This window comes from Electrona antarctica (assembly GCF_951216825.1).
Source record: "Electrona antarctica genome assembly, chromosome: 2".
NCBI classification, from domain to species: Eukaryota; Metazoa; Chordata; class Actinopteri; order Myctophiformes; family Myctophidae; genus Electrona; species Electrona antarctica.
The window spans coordinates 19,390,841-19,411,347 of NC_136807.1; the positions used below are offsets into that span (position 1 = coordinate 19,390,841).

Below are 20,507 nucleotides of genomic sequence, written 5' to 3' on the forward strand. Positions count from 1 at the left end.
ATTGGAAATGCATTGGGGTGGCCATTAAACACGGACAAGACACAAGACACGGACAAGACAGCCGTCTCAATAGTGTGACTGAGGCCTTAAATGTATGCACTGCAGCACACACCATACCCCAATAGTATATTGAGCCTCTATAATGGTTCTCCGCTTCCATCATTAAGCTCTCTCTCTGAATTAGCCACTTAAAGATGGAGTGCCGTGATTTTTGTACTTTTTCTGTTTTGTATGTGTGTATGGAGTTAAGATTACTCTAATAGACCCCCAGGTATAATATTCAAATATTTCTTCCCTGTGTATTTTTGGTTTATTCCTGAAAGCTGAAAGCCTTTAAGTCAAAAGACCCATTCAAAATACAACACTTTAGTGATCATAACCCTAACCCCTCCTCCATTATCATACAACAACAGCTGAGGGCAAGACTTAAGTTCAGGCTTAAGGTGAAAACCATATACTTAATGAACTGGTGGGTGTGGTGACATAAAAACATAATTTTAACACTTTCTCGGGTCTACAGTGAACCCTGTAGACCCGAGTTCACTCTGTACTTTTATGATTTTCCTGTCTACACCAAATCTCTTTGCCACAAATACTCATGTTGTGAGTTACTGAGATCTGCCCTTTTTGGATAATGTTCCCTACAGAATATGGATACTGGGGTTCAAGTGGTTAAACCCCAATAAGCACATACATAGATTTGTGCCTTCGCAAGAACACTATTATCTTATTTCACTTACAGTAGTTTGTAACTGTCTAATACTACTTATACACTGGGCAGTGTCCATAGGTGATATCAGCAGTAGCACATCTATCATAAAAGTATCGCAGTTAGCTTTTGATACAATACAGTGGACACTGGACAGTGTATCGTTTTACCATAAGAATCATAAAATATCTTCTTGGTGAGGTGCATTCATCAACAAGCAATACATGTATTTAATATGCATTGTTTTCCACTGTTGTGTTGGATATGGGGTGTTTTATGTCACAGGGCAGCTTTGCACAGAAATACTCCCCTTGGAAGCTGGTTTCAGATGGTGGCTTAGAGTATTGTCATCCATCTAGCACCATTTGAAATCAGTGTTCTTGGGGTGGGAAGTATGTTTCTCTGTGGCACTGACCAGCACCATGCAAGTGTGCCGTGCTGGGTTGACCAACTACAGTATTGACAAACACACAGTAGGAAGTATCACTCACAGATTCTTCTCAGCGGTCATCATTGACATCAAGGCATTGTCCTCTTTCCAAGGTTGACCGATTTCTTCTGGTGTTTAGAGTGTTATTATGTTTCTAGCACCATTTGAAATCGGTTACAATGAAGGACAGATCTCGTCTTGAAACAAACAGGAAACAGAAGTAACTTTCAGGGACCTGAAACAAGGAATTCAAACTGGAGATGCTGAATTAATCTGTGAATAGATGAGCAAATTAAACAGTATTTAACCCATTTAATTATTATTGTTACTTTGGGTAGGATGAAGTACAAACGAAATGACTGAAGCCACAGAGTTTGCTGTTTTAAATGTTGTTAAACTTAACTATTACATTGTCAGACATGCAATTAAAATCCATTCATTAAAACTTCTCATAATCCTTAAAACATGATTTACAATGTCATTGGAATGTTATCCCCAGGCAAGTCCACTAGATGGCACTGTGTCAATCACATATCCCAGTATTTATCCTTGATGTTGATAGAACATAAATTAATTCACTTCACTAAGCAATTTGATACAGCAGCTGCTCTTATCCAGAGTGAGTACCAAGTCTAAGAGCAAGACTGGAGTAAGCAACATGTGATAAAGAATTATAAATAATTGGTCTTTATTCCTTGACAATGATATAATAAAAGGTTTTTGATCATTGTTGCATATTTTCATAATTCCAATGGACAGTGTCATGTACAGTAATTACACCTATAGATATAAATCACTGCTTGTTAATGTGTGCATATTCTGTACAATGCAAAGATTCCAGGTTATATACGCAGTGGTTTTAAGATACTGAGCTTTAAAGTTTTCAGTCGAGAGGGTCTAAGATATAGCCATAGTAATTGTGCATTTCTTTCATAGCTGTACCTGTAGTGTTGTGTAAAACATCACCTGGACAGTTCCTTGGACCACTTTCAACCTAGCGTTCCTAATTATTGTGGGCATGACATTGGCAAAAAAAGAAGCTCTATCGTTCAGCATTGTTATAAAGTAGTTATGGTATACACATTTTAAAACTAGGTCTTCTCAAAGTGCTTTGTTATGGATTGTTTGACCAACTTGTTTTTGAAAAAAATGTGGTTAGTCCAAGTCTTTAATATGTCAAAATATAAACATTTTCCTTTCATCTATTCTTCATGAAAACAAGGTGGAGTAGACCTCTGTGAAATGTGTGAATGATTTACTTTATTTGAATAACACATTAACAAAATCGAGATCTGAAAAATAAAGCTGCAGTCTATGCCAAAAACACACAATATGTATTGTAAATCATACAGTATACTGACTCACGTAAATTGCTAAAAATGTAAAAAGAAATAAAAGCCTTAGGCGAGTGCACACTTTTACAAGACCTTAAGATACCTACCAGGTATCTCAAAATATATACCCACCAGGTATCTCAAAATATATAATAAATACAATCAAAATGAGTGATCTAAGTGGTTGGTGGTTTAATTGAAATAGAAGGCAGTGTGGAATGTACGATTGCACTTTAGTCAAATAAATAGTAATCATTCATATTATTGTGCAACAATCTATGATGTACTTGGTGAGCAAGGTATTAATTAAATTAAATTATGGTGCAGCTAGGCCAAAATATAAGCCTGCTCACAGAACTATTCTCAATATGTACAAAGTTAAGTGCACATTCTCGCAATCCCACACATAGGCCTACACCTCAGATTATTCCAGTCTCCATTGAATAACAACAAAATGGTATTTTACAAAAAAGTCTTCTATTAAGGCATTTAGCACATGACAATCTCAACACTGTTAAACAGAAGTTACACAATTCTTTCAATACTATTATAATTTAGACAAAAAGAATAGCTGCTCTGGACTGGCATGGCACATTTGATCAGTACCAAAATGTACAGATTGGGACCTGCTGGTTGGATTCTCGAGTCAGGAGGACCCTCCTTCCTAATTACAGAATAGCAAAACAGCAGTGAAGCAGATCCAACACGTATCAGAAAGCTGAATCAGGGCGTAGGAGTGGTAAATCTTTTGATTAGTGGACTTTGAAGTACACAGAAGATATAAACAACTGCCAGCCAATCAATGCTTGCCACCCTTGCAGCACAAGCAGATGATGGCACTAATTATTACTGTGTTGCAAGGTTTGAGGTTGCAAGGTCCATCCAGAGCCTTCCTTCCGCATGCGTTGTACATTCAAGGGCTGGTCCAGCCACATCCTTCCATCTTGGTTTAGAACTTCATAGGATGTTATAATGGTCCGTTGTCAGCAGAAATATGACACTTTGAGCTGACAAAAAAGCAGATATTTCAAGACATATTTCGAGATAGTAGATAGATTAAGTTTTACACAGGAAGTTTCACAAGATCCCTTCTGAAACAGGAAACCGATGGTTTAAAGATTAGAAACAGGTTGGTATTAATGGTTATTAGGAAAAATGTGCCAGGTTAGTCAAAAAGGTCATTAGGAAAAAGGAGCCAACAGTACCACACAAACAGGGCAGTTTTATTTTCCAAATCCTATTTAGTCACATGATATTGTTCCTATTATTCACAATATCATTTATTCTTACCCATAGTGCTACAACTCCCCCTCTTCATCTTTTATGGCCACATTTCCTGAGTAGCCACTAGGAGAGCTGTAAGCCAAAAGTGACTGGTCATCTTTGGCGAAATGTGTTATGTGACATGTCATTTGACACAAAAATGCATATACTCTACTGAAAAGTGGAAAGTGAGACGAGTCAAAAGTTTCAGTTGAAAATGCATACTTTTGTTGTGTGACATGTTGCATGTCACACGTATGTATACTATGTTGAAGTATAAAGTAGGCTTTAGTGAGAACTAGAAAGGATTGCTGGAATACACAAGATAGTAACACAAAGGCCTGGGCCGCGGCTGAGCGGTCCAGGCACCCAGGCCGGTAATCCAGCATGGCGCAGGTTTGAGTCGGTCGGCCTTTGCCGCATGTCCTCCCTCCCCCCCCCATCTCTCTCCCTTTTGCCTGTCTAATTACTGTACCCTATCAATAAAGGCAAAAACGCCCCAAATATCTTTAAAAAAAAGATAGTAACACAAAGACCAGCACTGTACAGCCATTTCAATTCTTTGCTTATCGAGTTTCCTTGAAGCCAAATACCTTGGGCTGGTGTGTTATTTTTGGATGCCACATCTACACTATAAAAGAGTGCAGATCTCCGCCAGGCTGGATTGCCTAGCCAGGGATAAATAAGTCGTGGGTTGCAACTGCCAGGACCCAAGGAAGCTGTGGGGGGGGGGCTAACATTTGCATGTCATACGATGCAACTTTGTTCATTTGTAGCACAGAAGGGAAAGCACCTTTGGAGGTGCACTCTATAGAGACCTGTCACAATGGAATTACAATTTGGGCTTGACTGGATGTCGCATACAAAGTCCAGTATACAGGTATTGTGTTATTTGTAGAAATATTTTGGAAGCCAATTACTGGCAAAAGGTATGGAATATCAAAATTCCCTTTGACGCTCATTGTCATATAATGTTCTTATAATTTTCCATATAGTGCTTTGAAGACGCTGCAAAATAATATTATGTGGAAATGAGTGTGGTATATATGGCGAGTTGAATCATTCATGATCCAAGGAAACCAGTGAAAAGGAGTATTGGATTGCACAATTTAGAGCTCAAGAGTTATAAGCCATAGTATGAAGTGGCGTGGTATAGCGCTACCATGAGGCATATTTGGCCTTCCTTGGCCTACTGGCAGCATGGAAAAGTTCTACGCTGATCGGTCTAAGGGCCGATTCATACTCCTATTTTACCGCTGTTTCGGCGCTGTAGTGCCGAAATGATTTCGGCTCGTCAGAAATTTTCAGTAGCACCGAAGAGCCGACTTTAGGACGGTACCCGCCCCCCCGAACCTCAAATGACGTCACATTGTAGGCTCTATAGAGCCGAACCGACTTTTATTCGGCTCTAAAATAGGAGTATGAATCGCGCCTAACGGTTTCCGAGATCAGAACAGACAGACACAGACAGATAGACGGACAGGTGAATAACAACAAGCAGAGGCAACATCATCTTCCTCCCGGCCTGGTGGAGATAAACAAAAAGCTCCACAAACACAAATGTATCATGCAACAGGAACAGACATATGGCCATGCGTCAAGAGGACATTGCAAAGGCACAAAGGTGAAAGTTAGTTTGCATGTTGAAGGAGTTTACCGTTTTTTGTCCTTGCGGTACTTATAGGCAACCACTGCGATGATGATGATGACGACAAAACTAACTATTTTGAAAAGAAAGAAAGGGAGATGTCTCAGCCCGTTGAACGTCTACCTCGCTAGAGTGAGACATGCCCATGGGCATAACACCAGGGAGCTCCTCTTACCTTTTCCCCCTAAATAAGGCTCAAATAAGGGGGAAAATGCATTGTACTATTATGCCGCCACCAACATATGAAATCCCCTAACATCACTTACATAGTTAATGCATTGACACTTACATTTAATCTTTAGTTAGGATTATTAATAGGTTATTGTAAATTAATAGCATATTAGTCAACTGTATATCTGTAGCATCATGTTTTTAAAATCTCTTTACCATCTTTATTATACTGTATACAGTACCATCAGGGGTTATTAAAAAAAAAAGGACAAATGGAATTACATACCTTTTATGGGACTTTACATTTGTTCAGTACTACACTTTCCATAAAAGTAATCAAGTATACAAGGAAAGGTGAAGGAATTGGGGCAAGGGTTGGATTTAAGTGTGATATCCAAGTTTCTTAGATATGATCCCTGAAATATAGTGTTCCACCACACCTACATGCTACAGATTTGCTAAGGAGAGCTATATTTCAGGATGTCAGATCTTCAGGTAGTTTAAATTAGCTATTAATCAATTGGGTCTTGCTCACTCCTCACATGACTTTCCACACAGCAGACATCATCTTCGGTGCAAGTACAGCTGTTTTCCTACCAACGCATCAATGTGTTTGACACATGTGTCATATCGGGTGCCACATATCAGGAATTATTTATATCTGTCAGATACAATAACACATTGCCTGGATGCAGGTGGTGCAGGGATAAAGATCCTGTCCACCACCGCAGAGACTAGGGGTAACAATTCTCCACTTAACACATTTTGGGCTCCATTTTCGTCACTGCTTTTTTCTTTTAATTTTTTTTTTTTGTAAAAACATTTTTGAATAGTTCAACTAGCCAATCTACATTGACACGTTGTGAGCTTGTAGACTGGACATTTTAACTATTCAAAAATGTTTTGCAAAATAGTAAAAAAAAAGGCAAAGAAGTTTAGGGATAAGGGCTTTAGCGGTGACGAAAATGGAGCCCTTTGTGCCCAAGACGTCCTGGGAATTACCGCTATGCAGTGCCCAGGACGTCTGTGGACGTCTAGGCAAAAAAAAAACAGGTGTTTTTTTTGTTTTTATAAAAGAAAATGTAAAAAAAAAAATGTAAAAAGTGGGCACCCTGGGTCACTATTTTGAAAGGGTTGTGTGGGCACAGAATGTGTTTTAATCAACCATTACATTAAAATATTTCTAAATTTGTTTTCCATTACTTTTCCAGTTGTATTATTTTCCAACGGTTTCCCGGCCTGATAAAAACTAACGACTGTATAGACCCTGTAATGTGAATGTGAACTTACCCGCTAAACCAATCCACAAGATTGGTCTTGGAGGTGGTGGGCTGGGTGATGGGCTGGGCCTGGGTACCGATGGATCTACAATTAACAGGACAGAAAGATATTATTTTGCGAATTGATGTGGAAATTTAGGCACGTATTGATAACTGCTTGTCAAAAAACAATGAATCAATGCACAATTATACACACATAAGACGATATCTATAATCTATACACATACTTATTACATGGCTTGGTTGAATGCTTGATTCCGATTGGTCAATCGCTGAATTCAGTGGTGTGTTATTTCTTGATAATGTCCGCTTTATTTATTAATTTATATATTAAGTAGCCATGTAATAAGCAGGATAATGTATGGCTAGGTTGATATATAATATATAGAAGGTGATATATAAATCACCTTCTGGGTGATTTATAATATATAAACAATGACCACCTAGCCATACAGGTGATTTATATATCAACAATGACCACCTAACCATACATTATCCCTTGCATACATACAATGCAATGCAAGAATAATGTAAAGTAAGTAAAGAAAATACAGCACATACCATAGAAATTTGAAGACAAAACATTCCATTCCAGATTCAAGCAATGTCAACACATACTACAGCAAGGGTGTCAAAATAGATTGACACCCTTGACACCCCCCCCCCCCCCCCCCAAAGAAAAAGATAAAAACAAAAATGAATCCCATGGGCCAGACATTTTAGGTGATTTGACACACCTGTTTGACGTTTTAGATGAAATGACAAGTTCAACATTGACTACCTGGCACTAGGGCTTGTTTTGTAGTGGAATCTGGCACTAGGGCTTGTTTTGTAGTGGACTGAGGGGTGGTAGTAGTGGTGATCGTCGTGGTATAACGCTCTATAAAAAGGTATAAAGGTTTATTAGGCCAGGAATTCCTGTTCTCTTTGCACAAAAAGGTTTAAGCTGTTTGACTTTATGACATTGCTTGACTAAAAGCCACCAGGAAAAAGCCACAACTACTTGCAGCCAAGGTTTGCCGTTACAGAGATAGTGCAAATGTGCAATCAGAAGATTACCTGATCTATAAATGTACTGAATTATTAGTTAAATCCCAAAGATGCATCCACACACACATACAAATTCCCAATTCATTAGTCATGTCGAAGGCAATGAATGACTTCACTTTCTTTTAGTTGACTGTAAAAAATATCCTGCAAGGTCCGTGATTCTCTCTCCCTTGCAGCCTTAAGTCCAGTGGGTGTTTACCTGCTGCCCCCATGCATGTACGCACAACAGCAGTTTGGCTGTGTGGCATTGGCAAAAGAGGAGAGAGCAGCTACCATACATGGATAACTAGATGTAAATATTTCAATGACAAAAAAATGAGGTAACTAGCCAGACCTTGCAGGAGATTTTGACAATATAGCATTTTAGATTTAATGGCAATAGAGGGTATGCGCGTGACATCATCGTACCTGGAAGTTATGCGGGAACGCCCACTGAGTGGCAAAAAACTACTTTCTGGCCTTGACAGCCCATTCATCCAAACAGAAAAGTCCTGTCTGATTGCATTAAACAATGTTGAACTCACCAACATTGCATCTGTACGAAAAGCTTGAATTATCCTCTATCTGCAAAGTTTTTGTTTCATAAAAATCCACCATAGAAACGTTATGAGCTACTTTCTGTCAAGAAATGCCCTGCATTTGATTATTTTTCCAAGTGTCAGAGTTTGGAAGTGCTTGTTTTCTATAACACAACATTTTCTGCCTCCTGCATTATGTGACATTTAGAAACAGGTGGTGCACAGGACGGTTGAGTGATTTCCAACGAGCGCTTCTAAACTCCAACACTCCATGCTGCTCAATGTTTTGCCACTCAGTCTAGATGAGGGGGGCGTGTCCTGATGGGAAAATCATGCATGTGCATACTCTCTATATGGACTACCTGTTGTCGTTGTAGTTCTAGGAGGGGCGGTGGTAGTTGGAAGCGCTAAAAAAGGCATACAAGTTATTAGGCCAGGAATTTGTGTCATTCAATTACATCTCTAAAACAGGTACTGTATTATGTGTTGAGTTTGCACACAAACAATCTGAAGTCTACAGTTGTGTCTGAAGACACAACTGTAGAGTAGAAGGAGAGATAGGGATAGTCCAATGATCAAAGGATCACCTGATGATGCTGGTCACACAGTTGGCATGTGATGAAAAACAACCACCCCCTCAATTGGCGCATTTAACAACAATTAAGTACACAATAATACTGTCATTAGAAATCTACAAATATCTTTTTTTCATTTCACATTTCCCTATAGATAATTATGAATTTGTTTTCAGAAACCTCTGACTACAGGACTACAGAGCTCACTTAATGTCAATGGGTGGTGCTCATACATACGGACACACACTCATACATACGGACATACACACTCATACATACGGACATGCACCGCTCAAACATCTATAAAAATGGAAATGAAAGTCCCACATTAAGTCATATTATCCATTACTTAAAGGCAAGCAACACTATGTAATAGCATACAGTGTCCCACAAAATGATAACGTTCAATTTGTAAACACCCTTCCACAACTTTATAGACTCAGGGGGGCCCCTGCTAGGGGCTTTACTGCATTACCACGTATAGGGAAGACAGTTGAGGCTTATGCCGGCATTCAAGCTCTAGGGTTGCACTGTGGTATAAACTATAAAGTTAGCAACATCACAGAAGACTCTCAATAATATATCAATCGTTTCATGTGGGGACCATCCACCCCTTACACTGCGCCACACACCATTTGCTGCAGGACTCTGCCTAGTGCCTGTCTGATGCATATTCCCATTTAGACAGTGGGCACATTGGAGTTAAGCAGACTGCACGACCACGTGCCAAAAATACCCAACAACACCACATTGTGCTACAATGTGGTGTTGTTGGGTATTTTACAAGTTGACCATCTTTGTTTGCATTAGTAGAGAAAGTACCATTTTCTTTATGTTACTAAAGTGTAGACATCATAAACCTTGTGAGGAAAAACGTAGTCGTAGTTAGAGAGACCTCGCTAAAGCAATGAACCAGAGCTACATTAGCCATACCTCTGCATGTTGGAAGTGGAGGTGACCACCCGCTAATTTCACATGTCACACTGTCTGAGCCGGTCATCTGAAATCCAGCATCGCACCTGAATGTCACATGATGCTTATATTTATAAGGTGGTGGAGGACCCTCATGCCGCCTCAGATGTGGGACACTAGGCGTTTCACATTCGACCACTGAGAACAAAGAAAACTATTTTAAGCTGGGACGAAATGGCTGAGAAATATGGGACATGTTGACAGTAATGGTTATCAAAATTAGAAGGCTTTAAAATATATATAATAATTACATATAATAATTGTTTGAGGAAGGGTTAAAAATATTGAAACAAATGTTTGCGGAATGGATGAAAACAACACTGAAACTTACTTATACATGTTGGAGGTGCCGGACGGAACTGCCCATCAGCTTCACAGTCTATCTGACTCGATCCATTGCGTGTGTAATCCTTATTGCATATAATCCTTATAACATCTCCATAAACATAGTTCTCAGTCACTGGACTGTATCTGCCGTTTAAAATGTCCTCTGGTTTTTCACAAGTCTCCACTGTAGAATAAAAACAAGACATCAGAATGTAGACACTCAAGCATAATTACTTTATGGTCTTATTTAATTATTTGGATTACCAACCTTCACATCTTCCAAATCTGCCCTCCCAGTTCCCATCAGCTCCACAACTTATTGTGTTTTGACCACCTACCAAAGTGTGTCTGGGGGAAACAGGACAAAGACATTAAACTGCTGTAATGCACAATATAAACTCCTGACTTCATTTAACTCTTGAAATGTATAAATGAACACTGAAAAGTGTACATTCCAGCAGGAGTTAGACCATGTGCGTGCAATTCTACTGTGAGGGGATAATATATTTCCATCTACCCCAAGTGTTTAAACTGTCCTACAATGCCCACAAGTGCAGTAACTACACAAAGTGTGAAATGAAATGAAATGAAATCTATATTTACCCAGGGTATCTGGGCTAAGCTCAAGAACTTGTTTCCAGCCAGGCCCTGCTCATAGAACACATTTCATCGTAGTGGTTGATGCCTTGTTCAAGGGCATTTCAGCGGTGGTAATTTTAACGTGTCGGACGGCTGATTCGAACTGGGAACCTTCCGGTATCTAGACCGCGCCGCTATCCGTTCGGCCACCGCTGCCACTACTGCTTTGACCGCTGTCAAACTGATACCCTAACCACTTAATCTATTGATCTAGATACTTTGTTGCCCTATAATTGGCCCCCTCCTTTTTCCCCCCTCTACACCAAAAACACTATCTACAAGCTCACAACACATGAAAATAGTAGATCTACAAGCTCACCATGCATTATGTGTTGTGAGCTATTTTCATGTTTTTCACTGAATGATTACCCTGCATATCCTGAAGAAGGCAGTATTTATGTCCAAAACGTTGGTTTATTTTCTCTGACCCCTTTTCCACCGGTTGGGAATCAGTTCAGTTCAGAACCAGTTTTTAGTCCTTGAGCCAGACCTCCAAAATTGGAATGTTAATTATGAATTGACTGGGCAAAACCATACCTATATTAATTTGTCAATATAAGTAAATTAATATATGATAAGTTGATAACCCTTCCACAGTAGTATAGCTTTTTCATATTTTCCTACATATTGCATATTTAAATGTACAATTTGAGAAAATGTGTAATAAAATAAATCATTGTCTTTGTGTAAGTAATCAACTGGGGAAGTTTCATGGTGATAACTATTAATTACATTTTGACCTACCATATTCACCTATCACGTATAGGCCTACTGCAGGTGCAAATTACAAAATGTGTGATAAATATGAAAAAGCTACTCCTGTGGAAGGGTTATCATATATTCATTTACTTATATTGATCCTATAAACAATTTAAGGTGCTGTGCACCTTTTGTTCATAGTGTTTCACTGAATGTTTGCCTGTTATGTTGACATGTTCAGAATAGGCACACTAGGCTATACGGGTTCCTGTGGTTAAAGTGGCCAGGCAATGGGTTATAGGTATATAAATATAAGCAATAATGCATATGGATTCATGAGTAGTATCCCCATGTATCCCCAAAAATCATGATGGCTGATTTTACCTTTGACCTTAATAACTATTTCTTAACAATGGTATTATGTTAACACAATACTTCTCCTGATCATTTTTACCTCGTCCCATGATTCCAGTTCAAATCTAGCCTGGAAACCAAACGAATCTTCCACAGGAAATAGTCTAGCAATCAGTGCCCACTATTCAAAGTGAGACTTTTTTTGACGTTGGAATCCGTTTGTAACCGTCCCTTGGAAATAAATCTTCCACACCAAAGACTCAGACTAATATCTATGCAGTGATATTAGTCTGGCCATGCCAGGCTAGTTCAAATCTGCTAATGGCCCAATCAAATGAAAATATGGGAATACGAACCAAAAATCGGTATACCCTCTACTGAAAATATAGGACTACAGTGCACAGATGCATACAAATAAAACGTCTATTTTTAAGTAATCAGTCTATTTTTAAAGTAATAGTTACTTTGGCAACCAACTGATTGCAAGCTAAAAGAAACAGTAAAAAAAAACAAAAAAACATCCCCTTTGTTTTTTGCAGTTAGGAAGTAGTCGGAACACCAGATAATGTACTTTTTTTTTCATTAGCCAAATGGTATCAGATTTACTTGCTAAGCCTTTTGCATGCAAGTCCATGGAGCAAAATTAACTTTAAATATAGCACAGATTGTCAACCATGAACTTCTGAAATGTCAATGATCAAGATTATGAAACAGAAACAAGACAGATGGAAGCATCAAGTCATCACTAACCCAGCATCGCAGATTAACTCAGCCTTGTCACCAAACTGATTACCACCATTAGGATATTCTATTTTTCCATTGTCCGGTTCGGGAATTGAGCTACAGGTTCTCCCTGAAAAAAAATATAAATAACAATTATAATAATTTTAGCAGGGGAAAAACCATTAAGAATATTATACACAGGTCGCATTTTGCCATTTACTATGAAATCATGCATTTCCAGTCAGTCAGTCGGTTGGTTTGTCACCCCCACTGGCCCAGGCATATATGGTCATGCCTGGAATGGAGATCCTAATGTCATCAATATTAAGCCAATATGGGAATGCCCATATATGGAGATCCCTGATGTCATTAGTATTGGCCAGCAACTCTACATATGACCTCAAACCCTTAGATCTCCTATGGAGCTGACCCGTTCTGACATTCCATATGTTGATCCTTCCCCATCCATCCTCCCTCTTCGATGTCTCCCTTTTGACTGATACCTGTCCATTTAAACTCTAGACGGGCCTGCTCCAAAGTTATTAGTGCAGCCGCTCCCGGCAGTTCTTAACAGGCCCGAAAATTAGAGTGGATAGAGTGCTCTGCCTACCTGCTTAAAGATGGAGTGCCACATGTTTTGTATTTTTCCAGTTTTTCATGTGTCTATGAGGTGACAGTACTTCATTAAACACACTGGAGTCGTTTTTATGTGAAATGGTGTATTAACTTTGTATTTAGGGTTTCTTCCTTGAGGCTGAACCCTTGACAGTCAAACAGGCCAATGAAATAAACAGTAATATAGTGACATCACACTATCAGCCCCTCCCCTAACCCCTCCCCCTTTATCATACAACTACAGCTGTGGGTGCGGCTTCAGTTCAGGTGGATCACCACCCATCACCACACACCAGGCATGCTTAATGAACTGGTGGGCGTGTCCACATAAAAGCATGATTTTAACAAATACTGTACACTTTTTGGAAAACGTTCTTCATCCTTATAATATAATAATACTTGATGATCATGTTTTAGGGTGGAAAAAAATCGTGGCACTCCATATTTAACCCTTTTCCAATAGGTGAGCATGGGTGGGGCATTCCAGACCATCTAGTGATGTGTGTGGGGCATCACAACACTCAAGACACGCTCCATATATGGCCAGTACATAACTCATTCCATATGATGATCTGACCCCCCATGTCTGCAGTCACCTAGCCTCGGTCCCAGGCTCACTTAACTGCGAAAAAGAAGAGCCTGGTCACAACCTAAGGCAGAGAAGCTATCGAAAGGCGGGACTTCCGCCGTGTAACCCCCCCCCCCCCCCCCCCCCCGGAAGTTAACGTTTTTTGACCAATGGCAGCGTTGTGTTCCCGAAAATGTATTCCCGCTGAAATGATCATTGGGTGGGGACTAGTAAACACAGCCGCACCGCGTGACGTAGTTATCTTACACGCAACACTTCCGCCACTTCCGCTGATAGTCTTTTCAGCGTAGGTCTTGCCCAGGGTGGCAGTCACCTAGGTCCTAGGCGGATGCGTGCACGCTTTTCGCCCTCAGGCGTCTTACTGGTAGAATATATGTATGGGTTGCAACTTGCAAGTGTGATTAGATAAGCTGTGAAGAGTCCACAACACATGTCTGAACTCAGATAAGAGAGGTCAGTCATTCAGTTAGATCAGGTCCTTGGGATGATTACTGAACTTTTGTTTTTACTACAAATAGCAGTCAATGTTTAAGAATTAAAAGTGTAAATATTTACTCTCGCATTGCAGTGTCACAATAGCAGGACTCCAGGTTCCAGCGTTGCATGTTTGTTTCCGCTTGCCCCCTATCACTCGATAGCCAATCTCACACTCCCAGGTAGCGTTAGCTCTATCTGGAAATGTCGGTTTGAGGATATCGGCGCTAGTCAAAACTGTGTTTGGAGGTCCATCTTGGGGTCGGGGACAGTCTTGACCTATGAAAAACAGGGATACGTTGTAAGCCTAAATAGGCAATGTGTTAAGTTTCATATCCGACCCGAGATTCAAATCCAGGTCTCACACTTGATAGCTCAAAATACTGCTCTCATAGGGCTGCACATTATATCAAAAATAAGTGAAGTTGTTATGATGCCATTCAGAGCGCTAGTCGCTATTCCCACGTGGATTAAACACAAGCTTTTAGCCAAAGTTCATGCAAATCGGTACACATGCTCTCCATAGTCATGTGATCAAGACGGGTTTGTTTGATTTCTCATAATCCATCCTGATTGGCTACGATTGTCTTCTAAAGTTTTCAGGAGTGCTACGCTTTGTACCCGTTTTGTACAAATCGCCACAACTCTTCAACGCAGCGTCCGATTGCGGTGAAACTGTGCTAGGCTGAGGAAGAACTGCCACTTGACAGTTTTCAAATCAGCGTCATGGTGGCGCTACAACAGGCCAAGTCGCCACACACACCCACACCCACCCCCCCCTCCTGGTGGATACCTGTGCCCAGAAGGGCACTTTTTCTAGTTTGTTGTGAAATCGTACCTCCACTGTCTGTGTTATTAGCAAAGCAAACTGTAAATAAAGTACCCAACGAAAAATAAATATTTTTCCCCCCGCTGTGGCGGGGAGGACAAGTTCAGGTTTTACCCTTGGCAGTTATAAGGACTTGACACAGTGACGTCTCTGGATTACGTTGACTCTAGAGCAGTGGTTTTCAACCTTTTTCATGTCAAGGCCCATTATTTGCCATTTGAGCCACAGACCACCATTTGATGAGATTTAGCCTCTCAGAAACAATAGTTTGAATATTTTTTGATGTTGGATTCTTCTACTACATTATCTAATTGTGTAGATGTATTGTATGTATGTATAACAATAATTTAACTCTTGAGAGCGTAAAATGAAACCAAACCAAATTACTCTCCATTATTTCGCTGAGGACCACTGGTTGAAAACGACTGCTCTAGAGGGTGATGATCTGCTAATGGAACAGTGCTCACAGTGCTCACAACTGGCCACTGGAGCGTTTTTTTCCGGCGAGCGACAACTTTGTAGGACGGGGTAATATTAAGCATAAACAGAACATTATTTACACTACAGTACTTACCCTGTACAGCAAAGAGGACAACGCTGAGCGTTACGAGCAAGTACAAGCCGCCCACGGCGACCATGACGTCTGGACGGGGTGTAGATCTTCTCTGCAGGGGGAAGTTGTTGATTTCCTGGCAATGTATTGATTGGATTATTTACTTATTTACTAAGCACAGGGAAGTAGTAGAGTACGAATCATGCCAAATGACAAGGTCTACTAAAGGGATGAATCCAAGAAAGCTTGTTCCATTGGGGTCTTGTACTCGAAAATGAATGAAAACGGAGTGGACGGGGTGACTTTGCTTGTGTTTATAAGGTGTTAACACTTTAATACACGTTCCCCGAATTGTAATAAACAATAACAGTGACGATTTCACCACTAGCTGCTGGACGATTCTGAATTGATCTATCGTGAAGTTGAACAAAAGAGTAAAAGACGTGATTCGACCATTCGACCGTTTTTGTTGGGAAAGCTGAAACTAACGCAATCTGGGAAACCATTGGCAAAACAAAGAAAAAACACCCCCCTCATTTCCGTGTCAACAAAGCTAACGCGACGCGCTGATAGCTTGTAGAAAAGCACTGGGAAAAGCATTATGTTCGAGATTAGGATACTTACAGCAGTACTGTATATCCAGTGGGTTGTGCCGCTTGTTGTCGCTGAATGAGGAAGGTTGGGTAAGGTTGTGTGTGTAATGTATACTTTAGTTTTCTGCCAGACAGCTCTGCTGGTTAGTTGCCAGTCATTATTATCGTGGCGAGTCTTTCCGGTTAAAGAGGTGTGGCTTTAAAGCTTAAAGGCACAGTCTGGGCTGGCTGTCACCGCCATAGATATGTCTATGGTCACCGCTATGGACAGTGTGACTCATACTTGATCAAGACCTCATGGTGGAAATGTCGTATTATCGTTGTGTTTTGTTGCTAATAAATACCCCCCCCCCCCCCCCCCCACACACACACACACACACACACACACACACACTACACACACTCCCTTCCATTGACATTGATGACGAAATCCATCGGAAACGTCCCACCATTTCTCAGAACACTGCCCTGACCGTAAAAGCATAATAACCTATTCACATGATGCGATATCTTTCTGCTCCTGATGGCATCTGAATTTGCAAAACAGTACCATACTATTGGAGTGGACCATTAAGGACCACAATGGAAATAAGTCTCATGTATCCTTGACGACATCTAATAAAATAATTCAGTTGTGGCATATAGCTAGATTAGAGACCAATACAACACAGCACACATGTGTGAGTCTGTATTAGATTTAATGCTGGCAAAAGAAAAAGCATGGCCAGCCTGCAATAAACAGAGCTATATTTTGATTTAGGATGGGGTAATATTGCGTCCATCTACAAATTAAGCTCTATAACCTAGGTTATGTTCAAAACAATAAGCCTACTGGATTGGACCCTTGGTGCAATCAGTGGTTTACTAGATACATTTTGGTCTCATTGAACAGTTTGGTCTGTATATGGAAATGTGTTTGAATTGTAGATAGTAATTAGTCACAGTTCACTCTTACTCATAGCTGCTTCCTGTCCCTGTGAGTGTGTGCATGTGTGTGGTTGAAAAGCAATAAAACTAAATGACAGCCCTATATTGGATACTATCTGCTGGGTTAATCTTTTGATAAGTTTATAAAGTTGTGCGGACCACGTTATTATTGATGGTGCATGACCACCAATCATATTATAAAACCTTTTACATTAGCCTATGTACTTTATATGTTGTATAACCAGTAACCACCTCACTGCTAATTCATTATTTGTTCAAGAGATACATTTTCAAATTCTGGAATGGTATTTGCATTCTTGTATCTCTGTGGAAGCAACCTTCGGCCTGCATAACACAAATGAATGAGTAATTCACCAAGTATGAACACATGTTATAGGCTACCTGCTGAAATGTCCACATATTTTGTGGACATTTCAGTGCCAATGCCAATGCCATACTATTGAGTTGTCTCTCAAATGATAACTCAGGTTAGAGCTGAAGATAACAGATCTTCAAAAAAATTACATATTTTTAAGTTGACATTTTGTTATGTTCAACACGTCTTTCAACAACCCCCCCTGATCTGGCTGGAAGTGCTATGTAATTTCCGGCCAGGATCTGATGGGTGTGTCTTGCTATTGTGAAAAGTACAACATCCAAAACCTGAAAACACACCCATATTCTCATAATGCTCTATTGTATGACCCGTTTCCTGGGAGGAATGGAATGACTATAAACACTAGTCATAGCTTTGTTAGTTAAAAGAGAACATATTTTTCTGGATTATCGTGATATAACATTTTTGACTGTCTGGATATCCAGACATATAGTAATGTCCTATGCATTAAATCTGTTAAATAACAACACTCACGGTTCAAGATATGTGGGAGCTACTGTATGCTACCATGAGATACCTGTGGGGGTTGCTATAATAACCTATCCTATATTAACCAAGATGTTAACCAAGATGTTTTCCTATGAAAGTAATGCACCATAGCACTGTTTGTTGTGTGTAAGTTATTCACTTGATCCTGGCTCTGGGCTGGCATATGTAATGCCATTGAAAATATGATGTTGCAATATCACAGGCAGTTTCAGGTTGTCAATCTACTTGATACAATTGTTGCAAATAATAGGCTGTGTGTGTGTGTGTGTGTGTGTGTGTGTGTGTGTGTGTGTGTGTGTGTGTGTGTGTGTGTGTGTGTGTGTGTGTGTGCGTGCGTGCGTGCGTGCGTGCGTGCGTGCGTGCGTGCGTGCGTGCATCTGTCTGTCAGTCTGTCTGTCTGTGCGATCATCATGTAATGAGCAGTCAATCTCGCTCTCTCAGGCCTAGTTCACACCTACACAACAAATGTTCGGTCCGTGTGTGATGTCTGATTGCTGTTTGATTGCTGCTCCAATTCATTTTCAATGGGAGTCACATGGTTTGACCAAACATTTTTGTTTGATGAGGGGGGAGCAATCAGCAATCAGCGATCAAACACAAATGTTTGATCAAACCATGTGACTCCCATTGGAAAAGCATTGTGGTGGCCCAAAAAAACTAAAAAACGACCAAACATTGCTTGATTGGTGTTTGGTACGTGTGAATGAGGCCTCACTGAAAATATTTAATGAATCTATTAGTTATTTTAGAGACCCTGTTGTGGCTGAGTTGTGTTTCAAAACCCCAATACAACCACTCAGGAGACAGGAAAGGGTTAATACCTTGTCAGGCGTTTTAATATCCAAAAATATAAATCTAGGTAGCAGAATAAGCATTATGTATCGATGTAGCTACATTAATTAATTATATATAGGCTATTATAAACCAGGGGTCTTCAACAGGGGGTCCTCAGAGTTACTAAAGGAGGCCGCCAGATTTATTTTTGTGATAGGGTAATTGAACCCTAGTATCCCTATTCGGAGCGGAACTTTAGCCAAAGATATCTGATATCTGATTTATAAATAAGCTAGAATTTACATAAAGATAAGCTTTTGAATTATATTATTCAATGTAAGCCAACACAAATATCTTTTGAGTAACACAGAGGTTAACAAGCCAAATGGGACATTTGCCCGAAGTACACCCCTGTGTCATGAGAAGTTCTTGATTCTTGAATGTGTACAATTGTTCAACATCCACACAGTTGCCGGTAAGAATGCAAAGGAACCCCAACGGGTCAGTGTATACCAGAGTGGCAGGCCTTCCCATGTCCTGAAAAGAATAAGACAAGAAAAGAAAGAAATACTTAGTAGAAAATTGTGTTATTTCCACCAGGATATTTTCTTATTTTAATGGTGAATGTTCAACACACTGTAACACGATGAATTATAGCTATATTTTAGGTATGAAATCCAATGAGCAGAAGAATGTTATAATGAGACCTGTTGTCAAGCAGTTCCCAGAGTGTTTGATTGGTAAGAGAAGTGTGGTTTCCGCTTTCAAAGTGATGGGCTTGCTGCGTAGCCAGCCATGTAGTCTGAGACAGAGAAGAGGAGGTGCTGGTCCTCATGCTATCAGTACAGTCATAAATGGGTTGGCCTGAAGGAAATATAAAATAATATCTTGTGAACTTGCAGCGTGTGCAAAGCAATTCTAAAAGCATCATAACAAGACATCAGTAAACATTTTCACAGATTTAGGATTGCTATATAGGAAAGAAATATGACATAGTAATGATGTAAACACAATTGTTTTCTCCTGGCATTAGGACCAGCACAGACAGCATTTTGCTCGTCTGGGTGCTGCTGATGCCATTACTGGCAGTACAGTAAAAATGATTATTGTGTTCCACGCTTCCACAGTGCAGATTTAAATCAACCAAACTGTGGAGTGGGATGTTCTGGTCTGGGATGGGGTGTGTTGGTAGGTACCAGGTATAATGAACACGGGTACCCTGTTTACTTCCACAGCGTAATGTCACCGGCTGTATTCACCATAGAGGACAATGGCCAAAGAATGGGTTTGGACACAGGCACTGCAGGGGGAGATAGAGAGTATATAATATGAAGTAAATATATATATTTGACCACACAGGGAGGATCTTTGATATTGACATAGTTTAAAATAAGTTTCATTCTTACCATCAGTGACAAGCACATAGAATAGAATAGACTTGAAATGACTTTGTCATTGCACACCAAGCATACACTGAGCATACAACGAAATTTCAAGGGAGCTCCCACATAACCGTAGTACATAAACACAACATAACACGTAACATACAACACAAAGTAAAGTGCATGGTGATAT

At 40.0% G+C, this 20,507-nt stretch overlaps 1 protein-coding gene across 7 annotated transcripts; it reads right to left on the reverse strand.

Moving 5' to 3' along the window:
* Window positions 1–2,377: 2,377 nt before the first annotated feature.
* On the reverse strand, window positions 2,378–16,531 carry LOC306938838 (membrane cofactor protein-like). 7 transcript variants are annotated; one of them, XM_079523164.1, is made up of 13 exons: window positions 16,377–16,531; window positions 15,774–15,888; window positions 14,452–14,649; window positions 12,720–12,822; window positions 10,546–10,625; window positions 10,282–10,461; window positions 9,912–10,088; window positions 8,766–8,810; window positions 7,617–7,715; window positions 6,846–6,920; window positions 5,394–5,457; window positions 3,764–3,829; window positions 2,378–3,480 (listed from the first exon to the last, which is right to left on the reverse strand). In XM_079523164.1, the coding sequence occupies exons 2-12, from the start codon at window positions 15,835–15,837 to the stop codon at window positions 3,772–3,774; spliced, it is 1,143 nt and encodes a 380-aa protein (XP_079379290.1). In that variant the 5' UTR covers window positions 15,838–15,888; window positions 16,377–16,531; the 3' UTR covers window positions 2,378–3,480; window positions 3,764–3,771. The 7 variants fall into 7 exon arrangements, with proteins under 7 accessions (XP_079379290.1, XP_079379294.1, XP_079379293.1 ...); XM_079523168.1 differs by lacking the exon at window positions 7,617–7,715; XM_079523167.1 differs by lacking the exon at window positions 5,394–5,457.
* Window positions 16,532–20,507: the final 3,976 nt, after the last annotated feature.

What these genes read in the sequence shown, in the direction of transcription:
- LOC306938838 (XM_079523164.1), bottom strand. Translation starts at nt 15,837, where the DNA reads ATGGTCGCCGTGGGCGGCTTGTACTTGCTCGTAACGCTCAGCGTTGTC. An exon ending in TGTGACACTGCAATGCGAGA is followed by an intron (nt 12,823 to 14,451) that starts GTAAATATTTAC and finishes ATTTTTTTTCAG; the next exon opens with GGAGAACCTGTAGCTCAATT. An exon ending in TCCACTTCCAACATGCAGAG is followed by an intron (nt 8,811 to 9,911) that starts GTATGGCTAATG and finishes TGCCTTTTTTAG; the next exon opens with CGCTTCCAACTACCACCGCC.